We start from the raw sequence: 27,499 nt of genomic DNA, 5'->3' as shown, positions 1-27,499 counted from the left end.
TCATTGCTGGTAACACATGGCTTAACTTGGATAGTGAATCAGCTGGGAAATTTCCTTCTCTATACACATGTGAGGATTTGAATTCCTCACATTGTAAGCTGAGTTCCTTAAGTTTCTGCACTTTCATCCTTAGAGTCCAGGGGGATTCATTTTTGTTCAGCCACTGGATAAGGAGGGCTGAATCTGCCTCCAGATGGACTCTGTGGAATCCATTGTTCAAAGACCATTGAACTCCTATGATGGCTGCTTCAACTTCAACCAGATTGTTAGTACCTTCTCCAAGGAGCGTAGTGATAGAATTCGAGGGTCTACCAAACTCTATAGAGAACCAGGTTCTCTATAAGTTCCCACAGATATAAGTTCGCACAGAAACCACGCACACTGCAGTAGCTAAATGACAAGAGAAATTTTACGTGGAAAATTTCCAGCTCAACGGGATTAAAACCCACAACCTACCCTTTTAGGATTTCAACTTCACTGTGAGCAACTTTTAGATTACAGCCTATGTAACCTAGGAATTAACCTCTTAATCCCTCACTAACTCGTAACAACTCTATTACAAGCCACTTTGTAATGACTCTATTACAAAGACTTAATCTCTTACTAACTTGTAGCAACTCTATTACAAGTCACTTTGTAATGACTCTATTACAAAGACTTCCAACTAGACTAAACTAGCCAAGACATAAACACAAGGGTTTATGATTTACAAAGGTTTCTCACACAATGCTTCTAACTAAGCGAAGTAGGAATTACAAGTAAAGAACTTTAACAAATGTGCAACACAACTAAGAATATGTGATGACTCAATGCTGGAAACTTGTCACGACCCAACTGGAGGGTCATGACTAGCACCCGGGCCATACTTGCCGAGCACCAACGTACATTTTATCTAACCTTCCTTATTATCTTTAAGGGCCGACAAGATCAATATAAATAGTAGACATGGATCATGAACATCCAACAATGAAAGATAATGTCATGAACATACATAACATGGGACGACAAGACTGTCAAGAAACTATATATAAGGTACGAGCTATCATGATGCCATGAAAGACTATACAACAAAAATCAGCCGAAAAGGCATTCTAAACCATACATAAGTCGACACCTGTCTATGAGCCTCTAAAGGAACATAAGTGCTACAACATTGCCGGAACAGGGCCCCGACATACCCATAATGTCTATAACAAAAATGCATACCAAGACCACGGCAAGTCCGGAGAAGGGATCTCGCCAATAACCGCTGAACTGGACAGCCTACTGTGGTGGGGGAGCTACGTCTACCTGTCTATCAGGACCTGCAGCACGACATGCAGTGTCCACAAATAAAAAGGACGTCAGTACGAATAAAGTACTGAGTATGTGAGGCAAGAAAGCATAAGTAAGAACAGTAATGTAAACAGGGATAGAGAATATACAACCTGTGACATCTGGGTACCTCTGAGGGCTACTGACATGAAATACATGATACATACATATATATACATAAACTTTTAAAACATACGCCTTTGTGGGCATCACCATCATCATATCGTACCCGGCCATAATAGGCTCGGTAAAATGTACCCGGCCATCATAGGGCTCGGTAGAATCATACCCGGCCACGTGGAGCTCGGTAAAACCCAACTGATCAGTGGTTGCACAATAGGTGCCGTACCCGGCCGACTATAGCGCGGCTCGGTAGAGTAAAATAGATACATATATATGATGCATGCTGGACTCATTGGAATCACATTTTGAACCTTTCGGAGTGACATAAGGTTGGTATCCTTCGTACACGTTATTAGGATTAACTCTTCATCAAGAATCTTATAAGAATCAGGAACTACCAACAACATTGATAATATAAGAATAAGAGAAGTAACATCAATATCAATCGTTTCATAAGAAGGGCAGCAATGTAAGTACTGCTAGCTTCTAAGAGTAGAGTATCTTTGGGAGCTCGTTCATTACATTATGTACAATTGGAGTCATGCAAAAGAATGAAGGGGATAGCCTCACATACCTTGTATATACTGCCCAACCTCAAGCTATGCAAATGTCACGACTCCTTAGTCTACAATAAGACAAATGACACTATCATTATCGTTTAAGCGTCGTAACTATTATGTATCGACCACAACCTATTTTACGATGAAACGGACAGCACCTCCCCTATTTATATGACTTCCCACAAGTCAATACAATCACCAAACAGCCCAAACAACATCATTAATAATCATATTGAGCCTCCAAAACAGTCCACCAACCAACAACATTACTACCAAGCCTTTCGATATATATTTCACAAGTTCTAGCTTCAACGACTTAGCTGCAACTTGGATAATCTTAAATATATATAGAGTAAGAGGTTCCTTACCTTTAAACAGAAAGAACAACTCCAATTTGACCTTAATTTTCCACGAAATATCCCTTCAATTCTGCCACAAGAACAAGGAAGCGAAACTAGCAATTAATTCGGGTTTTTCGGCACTAGAATTACTTTAGAAGACTTGAAATCACCTAGGGTTGATATTAAAAACTTGAAGGTGTATTTACAGGACATAAAAAACTTAAAACAACCTCCCACACGAGCTGGAACAACACAAAAATCAGCAACAACAAGAAGAACAAGAAACTTACTAGCGCCATGGGATTCCCGACATTTGATTTGTGTTGTTTGCCCTTTGTTTGGGTCTTGGATCATGAGAGAACCTTGAGAGACTGTTTTTAGGGTTATAAGGTCTGAATATACTGAAAAATAATGACTTAAAACGGGGTTGAGGTATCTTATATATGTCCATATGTCTTAAACCGCCTTTGTGGGCCCCATAGAGAGCAGCTTGGCGCACTCTCGCGAAAACATGAATATCTCTCTATTCCGAGATTGTATCGATGAACGGTTTAATGCGTTGGAAACTAGACTCATAGATCTTCAATTTTATAGGTATATCACCCCATAATTCCAAGTACATTGGGAGAAAAATGCAGTAACATTTGACCTAAAGTTTAAGTAAAATTATAAACCTAAGTTGCGACAACTTTTATCGACTTTTATTTCATAACTCGCTTGACTTCAAGACTTATGATGCGGATATTATATGATTCAAATACATTAAAACAAGACCTCTTGGGACAATTAATCACCTCTAGTGTTACCCGAAAATATGGGTTACAGCATCCTTGATTCGTTTAACTTCAAATACTTGTTAACCACTCTTATACACCCTTGTATCGTTTAAGACCAATAGGATTAACTTATTATTATCTCAAAGATAATCTCTTCTTGGATTTACGTCGACTAACTTACGGCGTGATCTATGGTATGCGAATTTGGGTTGTAACAAAACTGGTCCTTTGTTATGTTGCTCTTTGTTCTTGACGCCTTGAAGGTCACTTGCAGGTTGGCAATACACTTGAGAGAGAGCTTGATTGATTATGAAGTATGCAAGTGTTGTTTTGCCTTTCCTTCATGTTAATATTTCATAAGTAACCTCACTTGAATGATGTAAGCATGTTTGGTACAAAGGAATTCCCCAAAAAGTTGACTGCTCCACTGTTTACACTGTTGCGTGTGTGCAGAGGAAAAATTGCAGTCACTTTACAACTATGGGGAGTTGACTCTGTACAGTCACCTCGGGAACTGGTAGCTATCTATTCTTTCTAATTTTCCTTTGACTCGGAAGAGTTGAACTGTGTCCCCAACTAGAGACTTGTTGACTTGTACAGTCACCTCGAGAACTGGTAGCTATTTGTTTCCTTTACTGTACCTTTGACTCAGAAGAGTTGAAATGTGTCCCCAACTGGAGACTTGTTGACTTGTACAGTCACCTTGGGAACTGGTAGCTCTGTTGTTCCTTTGACTCTGAAGAGTTGAACTGTGTCCCCAACTGGAGACTTGTTGATCTTTAATTTCTTGAGGATGTGTATCAGGTTCTTATCTAGTTCTTGACAGTAAGTTTGTTAGATCATCAAAACATAACAAGGTACAAATAATTTATCAATTCCCCCCTTTTTGATAATGACAAACTTATAATTGAAATCCCTCCTAAGAACCAGAATGACATACACATAACCTGTATTCCCCCTGAATCTATTCCTCATCTTGTTCCCCCTCAATTATTCTTCCCCCTTTTGACATCATAAAAAGATCAGTAGCAAGCAATAAGAAAGATGAAGTCTAGCTTGGTTAACTCATGCCACATGTGTGCACACAATCATGACTAAAAACAGAGCAGAAGAACAAGATATGCACAACAAAAGGACGAGAAATTCATTAATTTTGGAAATAAACAGGGACAGTTCCATTGATACACAATCACCACAAAATAAAAACAACAAAAAGGTGCCAGTCATCAAACATAAAACACAGGAAACAAAAACAACTTGAACTTGAACTGACACTGGAAGGGAATGACTATAAGGAGCACTGGAAGGGGAAGGCTTAGATGAAGAGGCAAGGGTGTTAAGAAGGATGTCCATTCGAGCATTAGCTGACATCTGCTCATTGAGCAGTTTCTCCTTCAGGTCCTCAACCTGTTTCCTGAGGTCGGAATTTTCTTTGGTCAAACGGGCAACCTCTGTGTTGTGAGTGCTTCTGGAACCAGGTGCCTCCTGAAGCTGACTTCAAGAATGGTATTCTTTGCCTTCAACTTCCTTATCTCATCAGTGGCACTGTTTTGAGAGGTTGATCAACTGGGAGATAGTAGAAGTGCTGCCAACCCCTCTAACCTTATCAATGTACTCACATTCCTCGATGGTGGTCTTGGAGAAGGTTTGCTTACAAGTACCCACTTTAGCTTTTCCGAAAGGGACTTTGAAGAATTCAAAAACCTTAGTGAGGAGGAACTCGTAAGGCAGCTTATGATTTCCATCCTTGAACTCTACCACCTTCTGAATGTGTTCTATCATGATGCCAGGCAGGTTGATAGTTGTGTAGCCATCCAGTGCTTCCATGAGAACCAGGTCTGCTCGAGATGTAATTGACCTTCTCTCAGCACGAGGGAGCAAGACCTTGTTCACTAACTCAAACAACAATTGTTACACTGGAAGGAGGGCCTTCTTGTGTACTCGTTTCCCTTGCTGAACTGCCTTATCCTTCACAATAACATTTCTAAAGTTTGAAGAACATGAGCCTTGAACAGAAGACAACCCATCAGCAGGCACACCCAGAATAGATCCCAGCATAGCAGAGTCCATCACAGAATCGACCCCATTCACCATCATGCAAATATGATCATCCTTAACAATGATGAAGTCAACATAGAAACTGTGCACTTCTTCCTCATACACTTTGGGAGTGTCACCTGTGAACAAGTGCGTCCACTGTTGAAATTCACAAATCTCCACCAGTTGTCGCATGCCAACCATATACAGAATATCAGGGGCAAAGGTTCTGCCCCAAAGCAACTTCTGTTTCCTCAGGTTTTCCCTTCCAACATCCTTGGTCACACTGACCTTGGCCTTTTTCAAGGAACCAGGTCCCTCACTTGCACTGTCCTTCCTCTTCACAGATTTCTTTACATTGTTTCTTTTCTCAACAAGTTTCCCAGACACCTTTTCAGACACGTTCTTACCAGACCCCTCAGCCACTTTTTCTCTAGAATTTTGAACCGCAGGTTTCTTGGAGGATTTACGGATTAAGGTAATGGGTTCCTCATCCACCTCCTCATCAATGTCCATAACAAGAGCTGTAGGCACTACCTTTTCATGTACTAACTTTCCACCCTTTACTAACCTTCTCCTCTTCTTTTCTTTCTTGATTTTCTTTAGAGCTGACTCAAGAACCTCCTCCTATTGCAGCCTTGTAGTAGGTCTTTTAGGAGTGGGTGTTTTGGGAGTTACCCTACTATTCCTAGAACTAATAAAGCTTTCAAGAGCCACATTATCTTAGTCTTCTTTACTACCGTCATTCTCCTCCTCAGATAGAGATCTCTTCTAAGGAGAAATAATGGCCCATGGCTCAGCATAGAAGTGAGGAGAGGGAGAGGGATCAGTACTGACCTGGGGTTCTTTAGAAGAATAGGGAGTTTCATCCCAAGTAGGAGCATAGGGCTCCTCTTGTGTGAAGGTATCGGGTCCCTGAGTAGGTTCCCCAGTAGTACTGTCTGGTGCTAGATTTTCGACAGGCACCAGTTCCATTCCTTCTTTCAGTAGACAGTCACCTTCCCCCTGAGACCCATTCCTTTCAGACACACCTTCATAACCACTATCTACACAACCCTCAACAGCTATTGACAACATATTCTCTATGGCCTCTTATTCTTGCAAACCCAAAGTGAACTCAGAAGACATAGGAAGAGCATTACCTATAGAATCAACGACATTCAAATCAACCCCTGGGTAGTTCTTGTTAATTCATCATTATTATGACCCACGCCTTGCTGTATCTCAGAACTTTCCACTGGCAGACTAGAAATTTCCTGATTTTCTTCTCCCTCAACAGTATCTTCTTCAACTATCTTTTCCGGTGAGGCAGAAGAAGAGGTCACAACCACAAATTTCTTGGGAGTCGATGGTTTGCGACTCTGATGAGAATCAGAACTCGACTAGGTTGGAGAGGAAGCAGAGGGTGGTTGTGACTCTAGCTTAGGGTTTGCACTAGTCGGAATATGGAGTGTGGGCTCTATCACTGGTGTTTCAACGGATGAGGACACAGTGGGGACAATGCTTGGAACATTATGTGTTTCCTGATTGTTAGACATGGTGGAGTGTAGTCAGTTGAAGAAGAGAGTTTGAAGAAGGAAAATTGGAATTTTGGTTTCTTGATGTGAACAGTTCTGAAATGGATTTATTTAAGAGGGGTGAGAGACCGGTTGGGTATCAATTTTGGGTAGTCGGGTCGCTTCATAAAGGGTGAGATGCTTGGATTCAAGAAGCAACAAAAAGGGAACTGACAATTTTAATGATGTGGCACCATTTCAGCCGTTTAAAAAATTATGCATGAGAGTACAGAGGAACTACTAACCTGTGTCAAAGGAACCAGGTTCCCTGACAGAGTTTGAAAATGTATGCTGCATCCTTTGACCAATCGTGCAATGAATTAGCTACTTGTTTGCTCTATAAACATCATGCGTGTCTACCTGTAACGGTATAGAGGTGAGTTAGATTGCGCCAGAAAATACTGTTTTAGCTATTTTACTTGTACATTTCTTTTGTAGCCAATCATTGAGGGACCAGGTTCTCAGCTTGATTTTATCAATCATAGTGCCATGCAATTCTTTTCAAAGAGCTCTCTGCTCAGTGCTTTGGTGAAGATATCTGCAATTTGATCTTCTGTGCTGCAAAACTTCACGCAGATGAGCCCTTTCACAATATTGTCTCGAAATATTCTAGCTGCTGCTTGATCCACAACAGTTGAGCACAACAAGAAGCAGCTGCAACATACTCAGTTTCAGCAGTTGAAAGGACCACTGAGTTTTATTTTCTTGTGCCCCATGAGATTAGTCACAAACCCAAAAAATGTGCCATATCAGAAGTACTTTTCCTATCCACAGATAACCAGCATAGTCAGCATTAGCATACCCTATCAAGTCAAATTTATCTCCTGAGGAATAGTAGAGAACCAGGTCCTGCATTCCTTTGAGATACCTCAGAATTCTCTTTGCAACCTTCCGATGAGACTCCTTTAGATTGGATTGAAACCTAACACAGAGTCCCATACTAAAAACATTGTCTAGTCTACTTCCTGTGAGATACAGAAGTGACCCAATAATGACTCTATACATAATCTCGTTTACAGGAGGACCAGGTTCATCCATATCTAGGCTAGTGGCAGCGGCAACATGTGTATCAATGATCTTTGAACTTTCCATCTTAAATCTCTTCAGAAGCTCTTTGATGTACTTTTGCTGATTTATTATTGTGCCCCGAGGAGTTTATCTGATTTGTAGACCAAAGAAGAAATTTAATTCCCCTATCATGCTCATCTCGAACTCACTTCCCATGAGTTTTGCAAATTTCTCACACAATGAGTCGTTTGTTGCTCCGAAGATGATGTCATCAACATACACTTGCACAATGAGCAGGTTCCTCCATCGTTTCAAGCGTGTTTATTGCCTTTGATCATGTTGTGAGATGGTCCAGGTATTTCTGAATGTGATTCTCTCTCTGCATGTGGGGTCCCTTGATCTGCATCAGCAACTCTATTTTTAGCTTCAGTTGAAGTGATTGAGGAACCGGGTTCCTCTATGTTAGCTGGAGATTCAGATGTACCATTTTCATCTGAATCCTTGACCTGACTCATCATGTCAATTTTTCCATTTGCCATGTCAATGACTTCATAAGGGACATTTGACCGTTCTCCCTCTTGATCAATCTTATCATGTGAATCCTTTCCACATGAGTGGTGAGATTCATCAAAGATCACATGTATACTTTCCTCAACACATTGCATCACACACCTTGTGATCTTTGAAGCTTGAGTTGGGCAGGCCACGAACCAGGTCCTTATTGACCAGCAATGTAAAACTTCCATAACCCAACCTTCTGTGCCATAGTTCAGTATCATCCTCAACAACAATCAGACATCTGAGATCACCACTCTTGTTTCCCATGTCACAGATTTGGGAGACACTTAACAAGCTGTACTTTAACCCATTCATGTAGTACACATTTTCAATTGAGTGAGAAGGAGACTTCCCAATTCTTCCAATTCCCAGAATGTATCCCTTTTTATCGTTTCCAAAGGATACACTCCCTTCTTGCAGGGCTTTGAGTGAAAGAAAATCATTTGTGCTTCCAATCATGTGCTTTGAGCAACCACTATCTATGTACCCTTGTTGGTTGCTCCCTGTCACTACTCCCTGTACAAGGAAATCAAGGGTGAGACTTAGGAACCCAAACAAGTTTGGGTCCCTTGTAGTGAGAAAAAGGTCGAATTAAACTTCTTTTTGTCCAGGCAGGCAGTATATGTTTTTTAACGGAGGGACCAGGTTTCTTAGCAGTAGTTACTTTCTTAGCAAAAATTTTATTTTTCTGTTGAGAATAAACCCTAGCCTTCCAGTTTTCGTTAAGGTAAACATTGTTACCACAGTGAATACAAAGCTAATTATCAGGTATAGTAACATACTTGCTATGAGGGTTGTAGGGAGCCTTTTCCCTTTGAAAGCCAATTCCTTACCTGTTTTCCCCATCGTTTATGTACATGGTAGTGATAGCATCAAAGGACCAGGTCCATTTGAGTGATTTTTCAAGATCACTCTTGACTCTTCCTAGTTCTTCCTGAAGTTGTTTGTTCTTTTCACGTTCAATACACAGTCTAGACTTCACTGCCTTTATCTCATCTTCAAGCCTAAGATGTGTTTCATTAGCAACTTCCTTACCTTTGTGAAGAGTCTCATGCCTACCCTCTACTTTCAGTTCCTTAATTGTGTCATTCAGATCAACTACTACTGCTAGTAGGTCATCTCTCTCAAGCTCAGTGTTAGCGACTCTTTTGGTCAAGACATCTTTTTCTTTTTTAACACTCTCAATAGTTTCCTTCAAATCAACCACCACTACTACTAGATCATCTCTCTCAAGTTCTAAGTTAGCAGCTTTTTCAATTAAAACTTCTTTTTCTTTCTTAGCACACTCAATAGTCTCTTTTAAATCTACCACAACGACTACTAGGTCATATCTATATTGTTCTGCTTCTCCTAATTCCACGATTAGAGCATTTGTATCATTTATAATACTGTGGTATGCATCTATTAAAACATTTTCCAAAGACATGAGTTTTTTTGAAGAATAAGATTTCAGATTTCACTGAACATCCAGAAAATTTACCTCATCATCGTCGTCGTCATCTACATCATCATCAGACTGAGCCACCAAGGCAAAAATGGAATCATACTCAGTTGCTTCACTTTCTACTGTCATCATTGAACTGTCACCATGATCATTATCTTCTTCAGATTTGCTGGAGGAGTCTCCCCATGCAGGAAGAGCTTGTTTTACAACATTGTCAATGACATTCTTTCTATTGAGGCGTTTATCAGGAACTGAGTTCCTCTTGGCTGCTTTGTCAAAGTTTTTTTTATACTGATCTTGCTTTAGGAGAGGGAAATCCTTGATGAAGTGTCCTGGCTTGCCACATTTATGACAGAGGTCATAATGTTTTGGCTTGCTAGAACTTTCCCTTTTTGGAATGCTTCCATTCCTGTGAACCATCTTCTGGAATCTTCTTGTCAATTAAGCCATATCACCATCCTCACCACTTGAATCTTTGTTGTATGTCTTGAGAACCATGTTCTTCTCTCTTTTGGGCTCTCTTATCTCATTGTCCTTCTTCTTCTTCTTTTTCATTTCATAAGTTTTTAGATTACCAATGAGTTCATCAATGGTTTGCTTCTATAAATCCTTTGCCTCTGTGATGGTGTTTACCTTGCTTTCCCAGGAACCAGGTAATACACTAAGTATTTTCCTGACAAGTTTATTTCCGGGAATGATTTCTCCCAATGAGTGAAGCTCATTGATGATAGAGGTGAAGCGAGTGTGCATGTCTTGAATGGACTCATCGTCCTTCATCCTGAATAGCTCATACTCAGTGGTTAGCATATCAATCTTCGACTGTTTGACTTGAATAGTCCCTTCGTGTGCTATTTTAAGAGCCTCCCAGATCTCCTTGGCAGATTGGCAGGCAGAAATCTGGTTATATTCGTCTGGTCCAATACCACATACGAGGATCTTTTTGGCTCGGAAGTTCTTCTCTATAGCCTTTCTGTCAGCATCGTTGTATTCTTTCCTAGTCTTAGGAACTGACACTTCTGGTTCTCCATTGGCCTTCATAGGAACAAAAGGATCATCGCAGATGACATCCCAAAGTTCTGAGTCTTCATCCATGAGGATCCTTTCTAGGTGTTAGCCTAATAGAAAAAACATGCTCTGATACCAATTAATAGAATTCAAGGGTCCATCAAACTCTATAGAGAACCAGGTTCTCTATAAGTTCCCATAGATATAAGTTCGCACAAAAACCACACACACTGCAGTAGGTAAATGACAAGAGGAATTTTACGTGGAAAATTCCCAGCTCAACAGGATTAAAAACCATGACCTACCCTTGTAGGATTTCAACTTCACTATGAGCAACTTTCAGATTACAACCTATGTACCCTAGGAATTAACCTCCTAATCCCTCACTAACTTGTAACAACTCTATTACAAGCGACTTTGTAATAAATCTATTACAAAGACTTAATCTCTCACTAACTTATAACAACTCTATTACAAGCCACTTTATAATGACTCTATTACAAAGAATTTCAACTCGATTAAACTAGCCAAGAAACAAACACAAGGGTTTATGATTTGCAAAGGTTTCCTACACAATGCTTCTAACTAAGAGAAGTAGGAATTATAAGTAAAGAACTTTAACAAAAGTGCAACACAACTAAGGACATGTGATGACTCAATGCTGGAAACTGGTCCTTCGTTATGTTGCTCTTTGTTCTTGATGCTTTGAAGGTCACTTGCAGGTTGGCAATACACTTGAGAGAGAGCTTGATTGATTCTGAAGTATGCAAGTGTTGTTTTGCCTTTCCTTCATGTTAATATTGCATAACTGACCTCACTTGAATGATGTAAGCATGTTTGGTACAAAGGCATTCCCCAAAAGGTTGACTGCTCCACTGCTTACACTGTTGCGTGTGTGCAGAGGAACAGTTACAGTCACTTTACAGCTGTGGGGAGTTGACTTTGTACAGTCACCTAGGGAACTGGTAGTTATCTATTCCCTCTGCTGTTCCTTTGACTCGGAAGAGTTGAACTGTGTCCCCAACTGGAGACTTGTTGACTTGTACAGTTACCTAGGGAACTGGTAGCTATCTGTTCCCTCTGTTGTTCCTTTGACTCGGAAGAGTTGAACTATGTCCCCAACTGGAGACTTGTTGACTTGTACTGTCACCTCGGGAACTGGTAGCTCTGCTGTTCCTTTGACTCTAAAGAGTTGAACTGTGTCCCAAACTGGAGACTTGTTATCTTTAATTTCTTGAGGATGTGTATCAGGTTCCTTATCTGGTTCTTGACAGTAAGTTTATTAGATCATCAAAACATAACAAGGTATATATAACTTATCAGGTACCAATAGCATGGATGAACTCACTGGTATGGTCTCTTATGATAACCCTGCCCCTATATTGCTTGGATTACTTAGAGCACTCCCATCACTATTGACCTTCACAAACTGTGCTTCAGGTCTTTGACATGTGACTTGAGTGACAGAAGTATGGTGTTTAATTTGTTCCACTATAAGATATAGTTCATTCTACTTGGAGGACCAAGATATATTAGGAAAGTAGGTTGTCAGCAGCATTAAGACATCTGAGTTGATACAAAATAAGACCCTGGCCATAGATGATATCTTTCCTCCATACTTTGCACTGCATCTGTTCTTCGAAAGATTCCAGCAGATAATAATAGGCATGGTGTCAAGAATTAATCTTTGGACTTCATTATGACTCTTCTGCATCCACCAAGTCATTAAGAGCAACTTAAGAGGCTTGTTGTCGGTTTGATATCCTGTTATGCCACCAAATTTTATCCAAACATAGCTAGCAAAAGAGCCTCTACTGAAAATGTGTTCCACAGTTTCATTGGCATGTGTAGTGCAGCAGACACATCTGGATACAGTGGGGTTACTAAATACAAGCATTATGTTATAAGTTGGCAATTTGTTTCTGAGGGCTCTCCATAGGCAGAAAGACCACTTAAAAGGTTTTTTCTTATGCCAGGTCATTTTGTTGGAGAAGTTATGTTGTTTCCTCTTTCTAATTAGTTCCCAAGCAGAGGCACAATTGAATTTTTCATTAGTAGTTGGTGTCCAAATGGCATCATCTATGGTCTGTGGTTGGTAATGAATAGGGGTTTGAATGATATCTTGGATCATGTGATATGGGGCACATTCATTTAGTATCTGAAGATCCCATTGACCCTCCCTCCAAAAATAGGAAACAAGAGTGTTGCCAGGCCTGCCTCTACCAATTCTATGGTTAACTAAAGGCCCAGTTCCTAGCCAATTATCCCATCAGAAGAGACAGTTTCCTGAGTGAAGTCTCTAGTGAATTGCTTGCTCAGCCTCCTTTTTGTTAGTCACATCCTTTTCCATGCTTGTGACTGGCTAGAGTCCAATATTTTGGATATTGGATTGGACCTTTGACAGTATTTGGCTCTAAAGAAGTTGCTTCATAGAGACTGAGAGGTTCTTAGGTGCCACCATTGTTTGATATCCATTGATTTGCAGATATCCTCAATTATTTTGAATCCAGACCACCCTTCTTCATTGGATAGGCAAGTTTCTGCAAAGATGCCCAATAATACTTCAATTTGTCCTTTTCCAGACCCTAGAAGAAATTTGCTACCAATTTCTCAATCTGCTTCATAACAGTTTTTGGAGGAGACACTGCATACAAGAGGTGGATTGGTATCAATTGCAGAATATGTTTTATCAAGGTAGCCCTGCCTCCATAGGATAGCATTTTTCCATGCCAACCTTTGATTCTGCCTACAATCTTAGCTGTGAGATTGTTGTAGTGAATGATCCTCTTCCTACCTATATACAAAGGACATCCCAGGTAATTTAAAGGAGATTCCCTCTTTGAGAAGCCTGTTTTGCTCTAATCCTTCTGATGGCAGACTGAAATGCTCCAGCTGTAGTCATGAAATGACTCTTTTCCTTGTTGATTGTTTGCCCAGAACTTTCTTCGTAACTGCTCAATATCTTCATGATTTTTTGAAGTGATACTCTGCCTCCTAAAGTAAATATGATAATGTCATCTGCAAAACTGAGGTGATTGATCTGAGGTCATCTCTTTTGCATATAGAAGCCATTAAAAAGTTGATCATGGTTCAGATTGTTGAGCATCTTGGAAAGTAGTTCAGCTCCAATAATGAACAGGGAGGGAGCTAGTGGGTCTCCTTGTTTTATGCCCCTACTAGATTGAAATAAGCCATACCTGGTGCATTAATGATGACTGAATACCAATTTTTGGACACAGTTCTCCAGATCATATCAATGATTCTTTCACAAAATTCAATTCTTCTCAGCATGATACATGTGAAGCTTCATGATACTCTATCGTATGCTTTGGCCATGTCTAGCTTAATAACAACATTGGTGCCAATGTTGGGCTTTTTGATGCCATGGACAATTTTCTATGCAAGCATGATATTTTCAGAAATGTTTCTCCATTTAACAAAGCCTGTCTTATTGACTGAGATGATTCTGGGGACGGGTGGGGCCAATCTTGTACTAATGATCTTGGAGATGATCTTGTTGATGATATTGCTGAGGCTGATTGGTCTGAATTATGTAAGAGAGTTGGGAAATTCCACTTTTGGAAGTAGGACAAGACAAACACTTGTCATGTATCTGGGCATGGTGCTTCCTCCAAAAAAAAGCCAGTGCAACCTTCATCAAATCAGACTTGATGATCTCCCAACAAGCTTGGTAAAATTTACCATTCATACCATCCGGGCCTGCAACACTTGTAAGACTCATAGAGAAGACTACTTCTTTTAGTTTAGTCATTGTGGGATTTATAGAAAGGGTATTATTATCTTCAGAGGTGATAGTGGTTGGGATGCATGAGAGAAGGTCTTCTCTGATAATACCTCCTGGGTCAGTAAAGAGTTCTTGAAAATAATCACAGGTTGTTTGGCCTATAGCCTCATCACCCTGTACCCAATTATCATCTTCATCCTTGATCTTGTAAATGTATAACTTTCTTCTTGTACCCCTCATTAGGCTGTGAAAGTATTTGGAGTTTGCATCCCCATCTTTGAACCATTATAACTGAGTTTTCTGTTTGAGGATTGACTTTTCAAGATATACTTGAGATATTGAGCTTTGATTTTCTGAAATGTAATTCTGTCATTCTCAGAGTTACTCTGTGCCCATGTCTCCTCTGCATCTTTGACTTGTTGTTCAAACATTTTAGCTTTCTGAGAAATGTCTCCATACTCTTGTCTGGACCATATACTCAAGGCATTACTATGTTCTTTGAGCTTCTGGGGGAAGATCCACATAGGATTGCTTGTGACTTCTCTATTCCATACCTCCTCCACTAGAGGCATACATTTTTTATTGTCTACCCAGTCGTTGAAGAATTTGAAATGTCTCTTGCCCATTTCTTGCCTTATATTGATCTCAATCAGGAGAGGGTTGTGATCAGAACCTGTTGAGGCTAGATAAGAAATATTAGTTGCAGGGAAGGCAACCAACCATTGGTCGTTCACTAGACCCCTATCTAGTCTCTTCCAGACAATTGTGTTTGGTCCTCTGCCATTTGACCAGGAGTATTTGTGACCATAGTAGCCAAGATCCACCAGACCACTATCTTCAATCATGCTAAAAACTCCAAGCTTTTACTAATATGATAAGGAATACCCCCAAATTTCTCCTCAACAGATGCTATGACATTGAAATCCCCTATCACACACCAAGGGATGGTGGTTGTGTAAGATTTATGTATCAAGACATCCCATAAGGGTCTCCTCATTGCTGGTTTGCATTTGGCATAGATGAATGTCAGGTTGAAAAGATTTCCATCCTCCACATGTTTCATCTCCATAGATATATGTTGCTCATCCGAATCTAGAACCTTAGCAGTGAATTTTTTATCCCAGAATACCCAAATTTTGTCATTGACATTGGAAGCTGCTTGGTGCATAGAGAGATGAATTCTAAAGTAGTTGATGTGAGTTTTATCCAAGAAAGGTTCAAGGATAGCGATGAATGATAGTTGGTGAAGTTGCTTTAGGATTGTGAGTCTTTTAATAACTCCTGAGGTCCTAATACCTCTTGCATTCCATATAAGTGCACTAATCATTGGGGTTTTGATGGGGTTGTGGATTTTGGTGGTATATTGATGGCTAAAACTGCTTTACTTCTGGTAACTCTTGGTGACGGTCTCTTCCTAGGTGATAGATCTTGTTTATCAGGTGATCCATTTATAGCTTTAATGAGGAGTTCACAAATCTGATCATTGTGATCATTTTCTTCTTCCGACCAATCCCCAGGTTCTATAGCTTCATCATCATATTGGATGGGCCTGTATTCATCATCTTCAGGATATTTTGTATCATAATCAATATTGAAAATCTCCTCTCCAACAGTTTTCTTTTTCTGGACATCATAGTCCTGCATTTGGTATTGCTCTGTTGATGTCATTTTTGCATTTTCCCTTCTCATTGCTCTTCTTTTATTCTGGCTTGGATTATTTTTTGATTTTGGTATCTTAATGGAGAAGTCAAAAAGATCCTTTGCTTTGCCTTTAGCCAGTTGTTTAATGACAACTGACTGATCTTCTTCTGAACTGCAGATATCCAGATTGGTATCCTCCCCCGATTGAGTGTCTGGAGAATGATTGGAGGTACCAATAATGAACTGGTCCATCTTATGCTGGTTTGGCTTATGTGCCTGAGGACTCCACCTCCTTTTGGATCCCTCATCTCATCTGAGCTATGTTCTTCCTGATTGTTCCTTTTTACTCCTTCTATTTCAGCAATAAAAGCCAATGTAGGATGAGGACTCCTCTCCTATGTAGCTGTAGGAGCATTAACAGGGTATTGTTTTTGTGGTGTGGTTGTTTCTTTCCTTTGATGCTGATTCTCTCTGCTTGATTGTGCTTGTGTATCAATTTGTGTTTCAACTTGTGAGTTTTCACTGACCTTTTGTGATTCTGTAACTTGCTTTGGTATGAAAGTTTGGTTCTGCTTTTTATTATTTTGCCCTTTGAATTGTCTCTTCCTCTGTGTTTTCCATCCTTCCTTTTCATTGATTGTGATAGATTGTTGAAGTTCCTTTCCTTGTGAGTTCTCAGAAATTTTGGTTTCCTTAATTTGACTGGTGATTGGCCCTCCTTCTTTCTGTGATTTTGCTGAATGTTGTTGATGATTAGCATTGGCTTCATTGCTTTGGTTCTCCTTCTGAATGACTTGATTTTGAACTGACGGTTTGTTTTGCTGAACTTCCCGGTGGCCATCCACTGCATTCTGGTCTCTTTTCTTCTTATTTTCTTCCTCTTTCATTCTAACAGGGCAATCATGTGAGTTATGATCTAAGTGTTTGCAATAGAGGCAGTACTCATGGATATTCTCATATTGTACTTCAAGCCACCTTCCATCACCATTCACATCTTCATCAAATCCCAACCATACATGATGGGGTCTTGGCTTTGTTAAGTTAATTTACATCTTAATCTTAACTACACTTCCTCTAGTTTTTTAAAAAGAAGCCAAGTATAAGTGAAGAGCCTTTCCAATTGGAGATAGTAAGACTGTCAAGAGCTCCATATAGTAGAAGTGCCAAGCTAATTCCGGCACTACCACCCATGAGGGGACAATTGGTGAATCTTCATTGGGTTTGAAAGTGGGGGTCTATGCTTCCAGTTTCATCATTTGTCCCTGTATGTACATGAACTGTCTAGTCCATACTGTAATGTGATCATACTCATTGTCCAAGTCTATGTAAACTGTTTTAGCATTGAAATATCTTGACCCCTCTCTTAAGATCAGTTTGTTCCACAAATCTTCTTCTAATGATCTCCATTCTTGGCATTGTATTAGAAAATTTTCCAACCATTGTGAACCTATATCTGGCTGCTAGTTTTACCATGTAGTCATGTCTGTCAAAGATGACTGCTGGATGGCCTTGCTTTGTGGTGAATTTGGGTGGTGTGAATTCAATCGGTTCTAATTTAGCTTCATGTCTGGCTCTTAACTTGGTAACATGTGAATATTTTACCGTGGGCGGAGGTGGTGCAGAAATAGTTGGTGGCTGTTTTGGTTTGGTATTAATGCCCTTAGATTGAGTATCGTTGATGATATCATTCAAAGTCTGATTAGGTGTAGATTGATGGTTTATGGCCTTGGTGTGGGTATGTTTCTCAAAGTTTGATGAAATCTTTGGTAGGGTATTTATGTTGATGGTTGTGTGGTTATTGGATTTTTCCTGAATTGGGAGGGTATCTCATGTGTCTTTGTCTTTCAATTGTTATAGCCATATAGGAGCCTTTCCCTGCTGACTGTGTATGGTCTGTGGATTTTGGTTTAATACTGTGGATTCAAGTTGTTGTGTGACAGCTTATACTTCTACTGCAACTAAATTTTCTAAGTGTGTTCCTTGCTCTACTTCAATGACAGTAGGGAATCATTCCTCAATTTCGATAATTTGGAGTGCCATGGGATTTTTGGACAAATCATTGGGTTTAGTTTCCTTGCTGATTTGTTCTGAGACTTTGGACAATTGTTCCTCTTGGTTCCTTGTACATCGGCACTACTTGTGACAGTCTGAATTTGGTTGAAATTGTTGGTTATATTTCGTCGAGCATTTGGAGTGCTTAGTTCAGCAGTATCTGATTGTTGCAATTTTGACCCATCTGGATTGAGCCCTTGCCCATTTGAGTTAGTGGTGTTCTCCTCAACAATACACAAAGACAAACATTGAGTTTGCATGGTTGATGCATGTTCCATTTCCATGGAGGAAAGGTCCAAAAACTCTTCTGTAGCTTTTGCTGATTTTTGGGAAGATGATTCTGCGATTTGGTTGAAATGATTTACCTTAGAATTCGTTGTAGCTGTGTTTTTGGGTCCCAGATGCTTTTTTCTTTCACTAACTCCAGCGCCATTTTTGAGTTCTGTAAAATCTAGGAATGGGTTTTGGGAAGAAGAAGATAGATTGTTACGGTTGTTTATCATTTGGTAAGGTGGCTTTCCACCACCGGGTGGAGGAGCTGTGCCCATTTCCGACGTACAAATTTAGGGGAATTTTAACCTAATTTTGAGAGAGAAGGGACGCGCTGAAGATTTTGGGAGTTGATAGATTTAACCCATAACTTAGGGATTTAAAAATAAGATTTGACGATTTGGAGGTCGAGTTGAGGTCAGATTTTGGTAAAATTGGTATGGTTAGACTCGTGGTTGAATGGGCTTCTGGATTTTATAACTTTTATCGGGTTCTGAGACGTGTGCCTTACGGGCGATTTTTGAGCTAAATTTTGGATTTTGATGGAAAATTAATATTTTCTTATGGAATTAATTCCAATAAATTTTATTGACTGAATCGAATTATTTGTGGCTAGATTCGAGGCATTTGGAGGACAATTCATGAGTAAAAGGCATTGCAGAATAAAGAATTACACGGCTTGAGGTAAGTAACAGTTCTAAATTTGGACTTGCGGGGTATGCAACCACGGATTATGTATTATGTGATTGGTTTTGAGGTAACACACATGCTAGGTGACGGGCATGTAGGCGTGCACCGTAGTAATTATGACTTGGTCAATTTCATGGAACTTTGTAGTTGAAAAATCTGTTGATATCCGTACATTTTCCCCGTATTGGAGAAATAGATCTATAAATCATGTTTAAATCATATGTTTATACTGTTGGGACCCACAGAGGTCGTGTACTTGTGAAATTATCTGCTAAATTGTTGTTTTGCGCTCAGTCACAGTTCTATTTGCACATTTTTACCCCAGTCTCTCTTATTCATTATTGATGCATCATATCATTGTTATTGGGCTGCTTATCATGATTTCTGAGAGCCCGAGAGACTTAAGAGGTTGATGACTGAGTGAGGCCGAGGGCCTAATTATGAGGATATTTATGGGATCGAGTTGCGTACCGCAACATGTTTCATTGTTATATGCCATGATAGACTTGATATAGTGCTTGGGCTGACGGAGCCCCTCCGGAGTCTGTACACACCTTAGTCAGCGCAGGTACCTACTGAGTGCGAGTGCCGAGTGATGAGTGACTGTAAGGAATGAGCGACTATGAGGAAAGAGTGATTGTGAGGAAAGAGTGACTGTGAGGTTAGAGTGAATGGGAGGACTGAGTGACTATTAGTCTGAGTGGATGCATTGATTCCATTATTTGTTGCATTTCAGCTGTCATATATCACTATTTTGGAAATTTCAAAAAAAACATTATTTTTTGTTTGGGTCAAACCTGATATGAAATTTCAGTGAAATTTTAAATGTTGAACTTAAGAGCATGTCTACTCTTTTATATTGGAAAGTACTATATTTGGTCTTAGCTGAGAAGCTCGTCACTACTTTCAGTTCTTTATTTATTATTATTACTTACTGAGTTGGTTGTATTCATAATACACCCTGCACTTCGTGTGTAGATCTATGTGATCCGGATACAGTGGGTGTTGATTATTTCACGCAATCGATTTTCTGGAGATTCAGAGGTAGCTGCCATATTTTGCATACCTTGTCTCTCATTTCCTATCCTTTTGTTTATTGTATTTGATCTTAGATTATTATAGAGAACATTTTCTAGACTTGTAATGTATAGATGCTCATGTACTCAGTGACACCAAGTTTTGGAAATGTTTGTATCGGTATTTGCGAGACTTGTGGTTTGTGTTTAAATATTATATTTTCAAACTTAAAAGAATTTGTGGTTTATTGAGGTTGTGAGCTTGCCTAGTATCGAGATAGGCACCATCACGATAGGTTAGGATTTTGGGTCGTGACAAGTTGGTATCAGAGCCTAGGTTACATAGGTCTCACGAGTCATGAGCAGGTTTAGTAGAGTCTTACGGATCGGTACGGAGACGTATGTACTTATCTTCAAGAGGTTGCCTAACCCTTAGGAAAATTTCACTTTCTTTTATTCTGTCGCGCGAATTCTTGATTCCGGAAACTAAATTTCTATTATTCTATTCTCTTAGAAATTGTGAGGACACGTACTACTGAATCGGATGGTCAGCCACCAGTGCCGCCAGCTAGGGCCGCGAGAGGCCGGGGCCGTGGTAGAGGTCGGGGTCGAGGTAGAGGCCGAGGTGTAGATCGTAAAACAGTTGGAGTAGCACCACCAGTTACTCCAGCTCAGGAGCAGATTCTAGATATAGCTGAGCTGATGGTACCAGCTTAGGCACCAGTTGTGCCCATTGAGATTCCAGTACTTCAGGAGACTTTGGCCCAGATATTGACAGTTTGCACTGGCCTTGCTTAGGTGGTTTCGGCTCAGGCCGCACCTTCCACTTCTCAGGCCAGAGAAGGTACCCATACCCCTATTGCCCGTACTCCAGATCAGGTGGTACAGGGACTTCAGATATCGAGGGCACTACCAGCCCAGCCGGCTGCAGTTGTTCAGGCCCCGGTAGTCTCCTTTATGGTAGATGATGAGCAGAGGAGACTTGAGAGATTTGGGAGGCTTCTACCTCCATCATTTAGCGGTGCTGATTTAGAGGATGCTCAGGGTTTTCTGGATAAGTGCCAGCGGATGCTTCGGACAGTGGGTATTTTGGAGACTAGTGGGGTCTCGTTCACTGTTTCTAGCAGTTATTCTGGTTCTCGGGCCCGATTCAGTCAGCACCACCACCAGTACCGGGGAGCTGCTTTGAATGCGGGGAATTTGGGCATATGTGGAGACAATGTCCTCGTCGCTCGGGAGGTCCAGTGCAGCAGAGATGTCAGACTATGACTTTAGCACCAGTTACTTCACCACCCCGCCCAACCAGCTGGAGGTGGGGTTCAGTCATCTAGGGGTCGCCCAAGAGGGAGAGGCCGACCAGGTGGCAGTCAGTCCCGATTCTATGTTTTTTCTCCCAGGGCAGATGTCGTTGCCTCAGATGCAGTGATCACAGGTATTTGTCTCAGTGTGCCATAGGGAAACTTCTATATCATTTGACCCTGGTTCTACTTATTCATATGTATCATCGTACTTTACTCATTATCTGGATATGCCCCTTGAGTCCTTAGTTTCACTTGTTTGTGTATCTACGCCGGTGGGCGATACTATTATTCTGGACCGTGTACATCGGTCATGTGTGGTAACTATTGAGGGACTGGAGACTAAAGTTGATCTCTTATTGCTTAGTATGGTTGATTTCGATGTAAACCTGGGTATGAATTGGTTGTCTCCATGTCATGCTATTCTGGATTGTCACGCAAACATTGTGACGTTGGCAATGATGGGGTTGCCGAGGGTCGAATAGAGAGGTTCTCTAGATTATGTTTCCAGCATGGTAATTTCTTATTTGAAAGCCCAAGGTATAGTTGGGAAGGGTGTTTGTCATATTTGGCTTTTGTGAGAGATGTTGTTGTAGATACTTCTACTATTGATTTAGTACCGGTAGTCAGAGACTTTCCGGATGTATTTCCTGCAGAACTGCCGGGTATGCCTCCCGACAGGGATATTGATTTCGGTATTGACTTGGTGTCGGGCACTCAGCCCATTTCTATTCCTCCGTATCGTATGGTACCAGCTGAGTTAAATGAATTGAAAGAGCAACTTCAGGAGCTTCTTGATAAGGGGCTTATTAGGCCTATTGTGTCGCCTTGGGGTTCACCGGTTCTGTTTGTGAAAAAGAAAGATGGTACTATGTGAATGTGTATCGATTACAGGCAGTTGAACAAAGTTACAATCAAGAATAAGTATCCTTTGCCACGTATTGATGATTTATTTGGCCAACTTCAGGGAGCGAGGGTATTCTCCAAAATTGATTTGAGATCTGGGTATCACCATTTGAAAATTCGGGATTCAGATATTCTAAAGACGCCATTCAGGACTCGTTATGGTCACTATGAATTTCTTGTGATGTCATTTGGGCTAACTAATGCCCCAGCAACATTTATGCACCTGATGAATAGCGTATTTCGGCCGTATCTTGACTCATTTGTCGTGGTATTTATTGATGATATCATGGTGTACTCATGTAGCCAGGAGGAGCATGCACAACACATGGGTATTGTATTATAGGAGAGAGGAGAAACTATATGCCAAATTCTCTAAGTATGAGTTCTGGCTTAGTTCGGTGGCATTCTTGGGACACATAGTGTCCGGTGAAGGGATGAAGGTGAATCCGAAGAAAATAGAGGCAATTCAGAGTTGGCCCAGACCATCTTCAGTTACTGAGATTCGGAGTTTTCTCGGCTTGGCCGGTTATTATCGTCGCTTCTTGGAGGGTTTATCGTCTATTGCTTCGCCTATGACCAAATTAACCCAGAAAGGTGCTTCATTCAGGTGGTCGAATGAATGTGAAGAGAGCTTTTAAAAGCTCAAGACAGCTTTGACTACAGCTCCAGTATCGGTGTTGCCTACAGGTTTAGGGTCTTATACCGTGTATTGTGATGCGTCACGTATTGGTCTCGGCGCAGTGCTTATGCAAGACGGTAGGGTGATTGCCTATGCATCCAGACAGTTAAAGGTACAAGAGAAGAATTATCCGGTCCATGATCTTGAGTTAGCAGCTATTGTTCACGCCTTGAAAATTTGGCGGCATTACTTGTACAGTGTCCATTGTGAGGTTTATACTTATCACCGAAGTCTAAAACATCTGTTTAAACGGAAAGATCTTAATTTATGGTAGCGAAGGTGGTTAGAGTTGCTTAAGGATTATGATATCACCATTCTCTATTATCCCGCAAAGGCCAATGTGGTGGTCGATGCTTTGAGTCGTAAGGTGGAGAGTTTGGGTAGCTTAGTGTACTTACCAGTAGCAGAGAGGCCTTTAGCCTTGGATGTTCAGGACTTGGACAACCAGTTTGTTAGATTGGATATTTCCGAGCCGAATCGAGTTCTGGTTTGTGTGGTTTCTCGGTCTTCTTTATATGATCGCATCAGAGAGCGCCAGTATGACGATCCCCATCTGCCTGTCCTTAAAGACACGGTTCATCACGATGATGCCAAGGAAGTCACTATTGGGGATGGCAGTGTATTACAAATGCAGGGCAGGCTATGTGTGCCTAATTAAGATGGCTTGACTGAGTTGATTCTCCAGGAAGCTCACAATTCGCGGTACTCCATTCATACAGGTGTCGCGATGATATATCAAGATTTGAGGCAGCATTATTGGTGGAGGCGAATGAAGAAAGATATAGTTGGGTTTGTAGCTCGGTGTTTAAATTGTCAACAGGGAGGATTGCTTCAGAGACTTGAAATTTCGGAGTGGAAATGGGAGCGTATTACCGTGGTTTCGTAATTGGACTTCCACTCACTTTGAAGAAGTTTGATGTTGTTTAGGTTATTGTGGATCGATTGACTAAGTCTGCGCATTTTATTCCAGTTGGTAATACTTATTCTTCTGAACGGTTGGCCGAAATTTATATCCGCGAGATTTTTTGCCTACACGGTATGCCAGTGTCCATCATTTTAGATCAGGGCACGCTGTTTACATCACAATTTTAGAGAGCAGTGCAGCGAGAATTAGGTACACAGGTTCAACTAAGTACAACATTTCACCCTCAGAAGGACGGATAATCCGAGCGCACTATTCAGATATTGAAGGATATGCTACGGGCTTGTGTCATTGATTTTGGAGGTTCTTGGGATAAAGTCCTGCTACTGGCAGAGTTTTCTTACTATAACAGCTACCAATCGAGCATTCAGATGGAATTGTATGAGGCTTTATATGGGAGACGGTGTCGGTCTCCGATGGGTTGGTTTGAGCCGGGTGAGGCTAAGCTATTGGGTACTGATTTGGTTTAGGATGCTTTGGAGAAGGTTAAATTGATTCAGGAGTGACTTCACATGGCGAAGTCTAGACAGAAGATTTATGCCGACCGGAAGGTCCATGATGTTGCTTACATGGTTGGGGAAATGGTTCTGCTCAAGATTTCACCCATGAAGGGTGTGTTGAGGTTCGGGAAGAAGGGAAAGTTGAGCCCTCGGTATATTGGGCCTTTTGAGATACTTAAAAAAAATTGGAGAGGTGGCTTATGAACTTGCCTTGCCACCTAGTCTAGCAGATGTTCATCCAGTATTCCATGTATCCATACTCCGAAAGTATGTCGGGGTTCCGTCTCATATTCTAGATTTCAGTACAATGCATCTGGACGGTAATTTGACTTATGATGTGGAGCCGGTGGCTATTTTAGACCGGCAGGTTCGGAAGATTAGGTCAAAGAACATAGCATCAGTGGAGAGGCCAGGCAATCGGAGAAGCTACTTGGGAGATTGAGCAGAAGATGCAAAGAAAATATCCACACCTATTTGAGACTCCAGGTATGATTCTAAACCCGTTCGAGGACGAACGTTTGTTTAAGAGGGGGAGAATGTAACGACCCAGCCGGTCGTTTTGAGTATTATAACACCTTTTCCCCATTTACTGCTCAAGTTATGCTTTACAGTTGTTTTATGACTTACCGTGTTAGTTGGTTCGGGTCCGGAAAGATTTTGGAGTGAAATGAGACACTTAGTCTCATAATTGAAAACTTAAGTTGAAAAAGTTGACTAGATATTGACTTATGTGTAAACGACCTCAAAATTTAATTCTGATGATTTCAATAGCTTTGGACTTAGGAGCGTGTCCGAAAAATTATTTGAAGGTCCGTAGTGGAATTAGGCTTGAAATGGCGAAAGTCGAATTTTTGGGAAGTTTGACCGAGGGGTTGACTTTTGGATATCGGGGTCAAAATCCAATTCTGAAAATTTTAATAGGTCTGTTATGTCATTTATGACTTGTGTGCAAAATTTAAGGTCAGTCAGACTTGATTTGATAGGTTCCGACGTCGTTTGTGGAAACTTCAAATTTCAAAGTTCATTAGGCTTGAATTGTGGTATAATTCGTGGTTTTAGCGTTGTTTGAGGTAATTTGAGGGTTCGACTAAGTTCGTATGGTATTTTAGGACTTGTTGGTATATTTGGTTGAGGTCTCGGGGGCCTCGGGTGAGTTTCAGAGGGTTAACAGATTGAATTCGGACTTAGAAGAAAATCTGAAGGTTTCTGCCATCTGATGTAATCGCACCTGCGAAATTTCCATCGTAGGTGCGAGCTCGCAGAAGTGAGCCTTCCATCGCAGATGCATCTAGGCGTGGCTGTGGCTTCGATCGCAGAAGCGGCATGTAGCCTCAGAAGCTTCCCCGCACCTACGGACGTTTGATTGCAGAAGCGCAAGGGCTCTTGGTGAGGTAGCTTCGCAGAAGCGTGTCCGCAAATGCGCACCAAATCCCGCAGAAGCAGAAACCCGTAGGTAGTACAAAAATAGAGGGGTTTCGAGCTTTTGCCATTTTTGGGCATTTCAAGCTCGGGCTAGGTGATCTTGAGCGAGGTTTTCACGAAAAATCTTGAGGTAAGTCACTTGTGATCATTTCTACTTCATAATATTGAATTATCATCGAATAATCCGACTAGATTACATGTTTTTGAGATGTAAATCGGGGATTTGAACTTAGGGATTTGAAAATAAGATTTGAAGATTTGGAGGTCGAGTTGAGGTCGGATTTTGGTAAAATTGGTATGGTTAGACTCATGGTTGAATGGGCTTCCGAATTTTGTAACTTTTGTCGGGTTCAGGGACGTGTGCCCCACGGGTGATTTTTGAGCTAAATTTCAGATTTTGATGGAAAATTAATATTTTCTTATGGAATTAATTTCAATAAATTTTATTGACTGAATCGAATTATTTGTGGCTAGATTCGAGGCGTTTGGAGGCCAATTCACGAGAAAAAGACATTGCAGAATAAAGAATTATACGGCTTGAGGTAAGTAATAGTTCTAAATTTGGTCTTGAGGGTATGAAACCACGGATTATGTATTATGTGATTAGTTTTGAGGTGACGCACATGCTAGGTGACGGGCGTGTGGGTGTGCACTGTAGGAATTATGACTTGGTCAATTCCATGGAACTGTGTAGTTGGGACCCACATAGGTCGTGTACTTGTGAAATTATCTGCTAAATTGTTATTTTGCACTCAGTCACCGTTCTATTTGCACATTTTTACCTTAGTCTCTCTTATTCATTATTGATGCATCATATCATTATTGTTGGGCTGCGTATCATGATTTCTGAGAGCTCGATAGACTGGAGAGGTTGATGACTGAGTGAGGCCGAGGGCCTAATTGTGAGGATATTTATGGGATCGAGCTGCGTGCCGCAACATGTTTCATTGTTATATGCCATGATTGGCTTGATATAGCGCTTGGGCTAAAGGAGATCCTCCGGAGTCTGTACACACCCCCAGTGAGTGCAGGTACCTACTGCGTGCGAGTGCCGAGTGCGAGTGCCAAGTGATGAGGGACTGTGAGGAATAAGCGACTGTGAGGAAAGAGTGACTGTGAGGTTGGAGTGAATGGAAGGATTGAGTGACTGTTACTCTGAGATGATGCATTGATTCCATTATTTGTTGCATTTCAGCTGTCATATATCACTATTTTGGAAATTTTGGAAAAATATTATTTTCTGTTTCGGTCAAACTTGATAAGAAATTTCAGTGAAATTTTAAATGTTGAACTTGAGAGCATGCCGACTCTTATATATTGGAAAGTACTTTATTTGGACTTAGCTGAGAAGCTCGTCACTACTTTCATTTCTTTATTTATTATTGTTACTTACTGAGTTGGTTGTACTCATACTACACCCTGCATTTTGTGTGCAGATCCAGGTGATCCCGGATATAATGGGTGTTGATTCTTTCACTCAGTCAATTTTCTAGAGATTCAAAGGTAGCTGCCATGTTTTGCAGACCTTGTCTCTCCTTCCCTATCCTTTTGTTTATTGTATTTGGTCTCAGATTATTATCGACCATGTTTTCCAGACTTTTAATGTATAGATGCTCATGTACTCAATGATACTAGA

The 27,499-nt window shown here is 40.8% G+C and overlaps 4 protein-coding genes across 4 annotated transcripts; all 4 read right to left on the bottom strand.

Moving 5' to 3' along the window:
• Positions 1-9,729: 9,729 nt before the first annotated feature.
• LOC104119338 (uncharacterized) lies at positions 9,730-10,137 on the bottom strand. Its single transcript, XM_009630821.1, has one exon. The coding sequence runs from the start codon at positions 10,135-10,137 to the stop codon at positions 9,730-9,732; it is 408 nt and encodes a 135-aa protein (XP_009629116.1).
• Positions 10,138-10,158: 21 nt separating this feature from the next.
• Positions 10,159-10,809, bottom strand: LOC104119339 (uncharacterized). Its single transcript, XM_009630822.1, has 2 exons — positions 10,351-10,809; positions 10,159-10,263 (listed from the first exon to the last, which is right to left on the bottom strand). Exons 1-2 carry the CDS (start codon positions 10,807-10,809, stop codon positions 10,159-10,161), a joined length of 564 nt encoding a protein of 187 aa, XP_009629117.1.
• A 3,897-nt stretch (positions 10,810-14,706) lies between these two features.
• LOC138903016 (uncharacterized) lies at positions 14,707-15,312 on the bottom strand. The gene has a single exon (XM_070190926.1). The coding sequence runs from the start codon at positions 15,310-15,312 to the stop codon at positions 14,707-14,709; it is 606 nt and encodes a 201-aa protein (XP_070047027.1).
• Positions 15,313-16,503: 1,191 nt separating this feature from the next.
• Positions 16,504-16,995, bottom strand: LOC138903015 (uncharacterized). Its single transcript, XM_070190925.1, has one exon. The coding sequence runs from the start codon at positions 16,993-16,995 to the stop codon at positions 16,504-16,506; it is 492 nt and encodes a 163-aa protein (XP_070047026.1).
• Between the last annotated feature and the right edge of the window lie 10,504 nt (positions 16,996-27,499).

The sequence above is a fragment of the Nicotiana tomentosiformis genome, chromosome 12 (genome assembly GCF_000390325.3).
Source record: "Nicotiana tomentosiformis chromosome 12, ASM39032v3, whole genome shotgun sequence".
Taxonomy (NCBI): domain Eukaryota; kingdom Viridiplantae; phylum Streptophyta; class Magnoliopsida; order Solanales; family Solanaceae; genus Nicotiana; species Nicotiana tomentosiformis.
The sequence above is the reverse complement of the archived record's forward strand: the minus strand, read 5'-3'. Positions and strand labels throughout refer to the sequence as shown.

Bases quoted from the DNA above. Each gene is read 5' to 3' on its own strand.
- LOC138903016 (XM_070190926.1), bottom strand. From the start codon at position 15,312: ATGATTGAAGATAGTGGTCTGGTGGATCTTGGCTACTATGGTCACAAA.
- LOC104119338 (XM_009630821.1), bottom strand. From the start codon at position 10,137: ATGGTTCACAGGAATGGAAGCATTCCAAAAAGGGAAAGTTCTAGCAAG.
- LOC104119339 (XM_009630822.1), bottom strand. From the start codon at position 10,809: ATGGATGAAGACTCAGAACTTTGGGATGTCATCTGCGATGATCCTTTT. The intron at 10,264-10,350 runs GTAAACACCATC...GAAATGAAAAAG, and splicing joins CTGGTTCCTGGGAAAGCAAG to AAGAAGAAGAAGGACAATGA.
- LOC138903015 (XM_070190925.1), bottom strand. From the start codon at position 16,995: ATGAAAGAGGAAGAAAATAAGAAGAAAAGAGACCAGAATGCAGTGGAT.